Here is a 5,768-nt window from a genome sequence, read left to right as displayed (position 1 = left end):
CTGTACTTTGTTATCCCTGTATCATCTGTATACTGACCTGTGTTTATTTACATGCCTATTCATTTGATTGTACACTGTATCTGCCACCTCCACCGACCGTTTTATGTACGTGTAATGTTCGTTATATTTGAGAACTTTAGGGCTGCCCTCGACTAAAGATTTTAGACTAATCGTCACACGTTTATGATACATTATGATTATTAAAAAACATATTTTAAAAAAGATGTTACTCCCAAAAATGGTTTCAGTTTCAAAGGCTGATAAAGAGTGTTAATATAACAGCATGGTACGTTGTGCTTCACATAAATTATAAAATAAAACTGTAATAATGAACCTTTGAAATATAAATTGTAGGATTTGGAATAATCTGCTTCTTTCCTTTGCCGTATAATATTATACTACTCTAGCTTTCAGACTCTGATCAACAACCCCCCCCCTCCACTTTACTCGCACTTGGATTAGGACTACTGTGTATGCTTGTTGTTTTCTTTGTACTGTTTCTGATTTTCTGTAAAGCGTCTTTGAGCATTAGGAAAAGCGCTATATAAATCCAATGTATTATTATTTGAATCTTTTATGCACCATATTAACCATGTCCGTGTCCTCCAGGCGGCTCTGATGGCTCGCGCCTCTACGACGGCGTGTGGCGCTACAAGTCGAGCGTGAACGAGTGGACGGAGGCGGCGCCCATGCTGAAGCCGAGGGAGTACCACAGCTCGGTGGTGGTGAAGGGCCAGCTGTACGTGGTGGCGTCCGACAGCACGGAGCGCTACGACCACGCTCTGGACTGCTGGGAGGCCCTGCCCCCCATGCTGCACCCCATGGACAACTGCTCCACCACCACCTGCAGCGGGCGGCTGTACGCCATCGGCTCGCTCACCGGGGACGAGACCATGGCCATCCAGAGCTACGACGCTGAGTCCAACCGCTGGACTCTGGTCAGCTGCGGACAGATGCCCCCCTGGTCCTTCACTCCCAAAACTGTGACGCTCAAAAGCCTCATCTACTTCATCAGGTGAGGAGGGAAGTGTTCAGTTACACGTCTCAACTTAGCAGACCAGATATTGATAATCACGAATGATCGAAGTTTATTTATTCCAGGACAGATCTAAATACATTTCAGGTAGTTGTACTCGTGTGCATGTTTTCCACTTTTTGCTTCACCAATCAATTTGATTACTTTTGTTACCAGTCACTTTGTTACCAAGAAGATAAAACAAAAACAACATCCATAAACTAATAAATCAGCTAAGTGTGAAACTGCTAAAGATGAAAATAGTTGTTTTGACATTTCCCCTCTTAATCTCAAACATTTATTTATTCAAATGTCTTTGGTAGAAAGAAAGGGGACATGAAAAAAATCCAACTGTATCTTTCCTTCTTTCTCCTTCCATTAGTGGAGGGGGCCAACCCCTATGTTGGGAATTAACCACCTAAAAATAGTTTTATAAAGTATTTCTATCACTTGTATTACTTACTGTGCAATGCAGCATTCAGTATAAGATATTAAACTGCAATACATCAGTCACAGGGGTTTATTTTCTGCATGTTCTACTTTGAACTTATAATACCTTCAATTTAAATTGTTTCCTTTTAACATTGTTATAGTTTCGTTAAGGCTCTGAGTACTTTCACTTCTCGTAAATGCTTCATAACAAAGGCATGTGGACTATATGAACTATTAAACAGTCATTCTGGTGTTCTACCACATGGGTGCGCTAACTGCCCAGTTTCCCGCTGTGAGAAAGCTTGTTAAAATAGAAGATGTGGTGATTTGTTAAATACAAAATGACCGTACAAAATATCCTACTCATGTTATAGAAGTGACAATTCAAAGGCTCTGAGTAAAAAACAGTTCAATTATTACTCCATCTCACTAACATGAAGTGAACTATTTTGGGGTAATAATAAGTCCAGAAAGAAACATTGGCTCATACTAAATAGTTGTTGCGACCCTCAGTGAAGTTAGCGTGTCTACATCTGAGTAATGACTGCTCTGACCATGGTGTGTTTCTATTTGCAGGGATGACTCGGCCGAGGTGGATGTTTATAATCCTCAAAAGAACGAGTGGGACAAAATTAGTCCGATGACCCAGGTTTGTATTTCACATTCGACCCTAGCATGCTTTAAAACTAACCAGTTAGCTCTCTAATAGCTCTGACCCATAATCAGGGGTCAACGACACTGCAGTCAATTCAAATATGATCATCATAAATACATGAACGACTGCCGCTTGTCACGGTTTTTAATGTAAAATATGACTTATGACTGAATATGCTCAATAAATAGACAAATAATACTTGTAGTTGAATTATTAAAATGGAGAAAATAATAATGTATTTTTAAAAAAAGAAATATTTTCCTACCACAAATCATTTGTTAAAATCTTAATTTAGACTTTTTTTTTTTTTACATTTCAACTTTTTAGATTGTATTTAATTATACATTTATTATATCATTTCCATATGATAATGAGATGTGTCTATTCATGTCAGTGATTATTAGACAGCTCCATATATAGAGAACTACATGTATTATATATTTATGAATTAAATGACTAAATCTAGCATATTTGTTGGGGCTCCATTTTCTTTTTCTCAATCTTGTGTCTTTCATCCAGGTCCATGTAGGAGGCAGTGTGTCGGCGCTGGGCGGTAAACTGTACGTCTCCGGGGGTTACGACAACACGTTCGAGCTGTCGGACGTGGTGGAGACGTTCGACCCGACGACGCGCTGCTGGACCCCGGCCGGGCGCCTGCCGCAGCCCACCTTCTGGCACGGCAGCGTCAGCATCTTCCGACAGTTCATGCCGCAGGTCAGCAGCGCGTTCGCACCCGCCGAAATCCCCGAGTCGAACGCCATCCACCTGCACCGGCACCACCGGCACCTAGCGCTCCAAAACCTCAACAACAATCTCAACCAGAACCAGAACCAGGACGTGAACCCAGCGCACTGATCGGACCCAGACCCCTGTTACATTTAAAGACTTATCCCCCTCATGTAGCAACGCTGTGGGGTTTCTCGGACTTGTTTTGTCTAACTACGTTGATACAAAAGTACTGTTGGCAGTTGCATTGTGGGAAATGTAGGCAACAAAGAAGGAAATTGCCATGGCTCTTTCTTTAAGTTAAAAAAAGAATGTGTGTATCCGCTGACTGAGTGATTTCCAAAATGTTATATTTTCTTCCATGGCCCCCTTCCCACTTCCAAAGTTTCCCTAAAACCAGGGCCTGTAGTCTTTGCCTTATCCTGCTTCCAAGCAGACAAGCAAACCAAAAACGCATCTAAGTATATATAGTTATTATTAACTATATCTCTAGCTAAAAATATCTCTTGTTCCTTTTTCTAACAAGAGTCTGTCAGTTTACAGGGCTACAATGCTAAACCAATGTTCTCCTTTTATAATTGGCCCGGAGCATGAGCCAAATATTTGTTCAGAAACAGCAACGATCAGTTTACATTCCAAAAACGACAATCGCAATTGATACGTATTACTAAACAGCCTTATGGCTTCACATGAAGGGTTGAGATATATTGTACTCAGAGTTGAGTAATCTTTTGTCACTATTGTAGGATTTCAGGACGGCTGCATTGTTTGAATGACTTGTATCGGGTTGATATACCATTGAGTGATATTTAGACATTTCCTCCTGACCCTTGGACTAAGCTTTATAACCAGAAGTAGAATGTGCATGAAGAATTTTATTTAAGATTTGTATTTTTTTGTGGTTTTGTATTTTTATTCATGGATATATTTGTGCTGTGGTTGCTTAGATGTCCCCGCCTATCAGTTGCAACAAGAAAAGTAACGCGTTAGTGATGGGTGGGCGGTCGGTAACTGGAAGTGCAAAAGAATCTCAATTTGTATGTAGTTTAGTTTCATGTTTTTATGATATTGTTTTCTTAGTTTTCACACAAGTTTGTGAATCACTTTTGTAAATACAGTATATTCCTAACCTAGCGTACTGTGTTTGTAAAATGTTTACAATGTGGTTAGCATAAATTGAACTGCAGACAGGAGAGTTCATTAGCCCAGTCACATTTGATTAGCTGTTAGCATGTTGCTAATATATTTCTTATAAACAGTGGATAGTAGTTGCAGCTGAGTGGGACAATATTTTTATAAATAGGAGTATGCTAAAGCATTCACTTATAAAGCTGTGTATTTTAACATAAAACAATAACCTGTGTAGTGTCTTAATTCCAAATAATGTTGATATCGAAACAGAGCGCCACTGAAGAGCATTTATTACTGACCTTAGCTGCAGTATAGGCACATAGATGGAAGGAAGCAATACAAAAACAATATCATTTCACATTCAAGCAGCCTTCACAAGCATGCAGTTCATTTACCAAAAAGAAAAGCCTGATAATTAGTAATGCTCTTCTCTAGAAACTCAGAAGTAGCTGGCCATGTTCCAGTTCCATCTTTGGATCGGTAAATGTCCTTAAATCACATCTAATGTACAGTAAGTGCTTCTCATTAGCAAATGGTCTTCACAGTGACTTCAACTCTGAGGGGTATGTTCTCAAACGTTCTCTGCATTTATCGTGGACTCGAACGCCTCGGTGTCCAGCTGTGTTTGCTGCAACACTTCTGGCACAGAGAAGCTCTCCGCCGCCCCGACGTGTCCCAGGTTCTGATTGGACGCCTCCTCCATCACAGGGACGCTCGACTCCATCACCACCCCCACTACGAGAGCTCCTGGCTCTGGGTTTGTGGGTTCCTGGACGTCAGCGGTTGCCTCTTGGATGTAATTGGTCTTCCCGGCCATCAGAGAGTCTTCCTTGTCTTTCGTAGCTTCGCTCTCATCAGGACTTCCCTCCACTTCCTGCACCACCAGGTTCCTCAGCTTCCTCTGCCGGGGGTTGTAGTTCTCCGTGCGTTTGTGGATTTGAGTGTGCCGTCGCAAGTGTGCCTGGAAGGGCAAACGTGTAACGGTGAAAATGTGTCAACAATTCAATAAGATCACCAAAGACCCCCGATTTTTTTATTTTTTTTTAATAGTTTATTTAGAATTTTTCTTTTGGCTTATTTTTTATTAAACAATTTGCTACTTCTCTGTCCTTTGTAAACAGAGCATTTTATAAACAGGGGGTATTAGACTGTTAGATGTACAAAACAAGCCATTTAAACATTATTTTTGTTAAAGTTTTAGTTTTTCTTAGAAAGTAAACTAACTAACATTTTCACTTTATTAATTAATAAATACGTATATCAAATTATAATAGCATTTTACATTGTAAAAGTTTGAAACAGCTTTTACCAGACACCCAGATAGCATGTTTTTGTTAGAAAAATGTCTGAATTAATTAATCAAAATTGCGAAAATGAAAAGATATGACATAAAACTAAGTTGAATGGATAGATTTGAGTTCATTAGAAATTGTCGTAAGGTCGTCTGTTCTAAAATAATATTTAATTTCTCTCCACGGCAGATACGCTATCTGTTCAATATTTTATATTTTATATTCCATACGTCATATATTTATATATATTGTATATATATATTGTATATATAATATCTACATGTATATTTTCTTTTTTCTTTTCATTTCTATTCTTGTTTATTTCTATTCTTGTTTTATAGTAAAATGCCTTGTCTTTTATGCTGCTGCAACAAAAACAATTTCCCAAATTGGGATCAATAAAGTACCATCTTATCTTATCTATAGAAATGTATTTGTTTACCTTTTTTCTTAATAAATCAGGGGATTTTCTTTAATTCAGACAAACATCATACTTTTTTCATAACTGTCATTCCAT

At 39.0% G+C, this 5,768-nt stretch overlaps 2 protein-coding genes across 2 annotated transcripts in view; one reads left to right on the top strand and one right to left on the bottom strand.

Annotated features, from left to right (window-relative positions):
• Positions 1 to 593: 593 nt before the first annotated feature.
• LOC104955125 (kelch-like protein 21) lies at positions 594 to 4,096 on the top strand (the record flags this gene model as incomplete). The annotated part of the gene is made up of 3 exons (XM_010782354.1): positions 594 to 1,015; positions 2,024 to 2,096; positions 2,622 to 4,096. Coding segments are annotated over 3 exons (831 nt in total), but the record flags the coding sequence as incomplete, so codon positions are not given.
• Positions 4,097 to 4,336: 240 nt separating this feature from the next.
• Positions 4,337 to 5,768, bottom strand: part of LOC104955124 (zinc finger and BTB domain-containing protein 48-like) — a 3,440-nt gene continuing 2,008 nt past the window's right edge. The window contains exon 5 of the mRNA XM_010782353.1: positions 4,337 to 4,920. Coding sequence (XP_010780655.1) covers positions 4,531 to 4,920 — 390 coding nt within the window. The 3' untranslated portion in view covers positions 4,337 to 4,530. The remainder of the gene's footprint in view (positions 4,921 to 5,768) is intronic.

The sequence above is a fragment of the Notothenia coriiceps genome, unplaced genomic scaffold (genome assembly GCF_000735185.1).
Source record: "Notothenia coriiceps isolate Sejong01 unplaced genomic scaffold, NC01 NC01_scaffold00024650, whole genome shotgun sequence".
NCBI lineage: Eukaryota > Metazoa > Chordata > Actinopteri > Perciformes > Nototheniidae > Notothenia > Notothenia coriiceps.
This window is presented reverse-complemented; position numbering and strand designations above follow the sequence as displayed.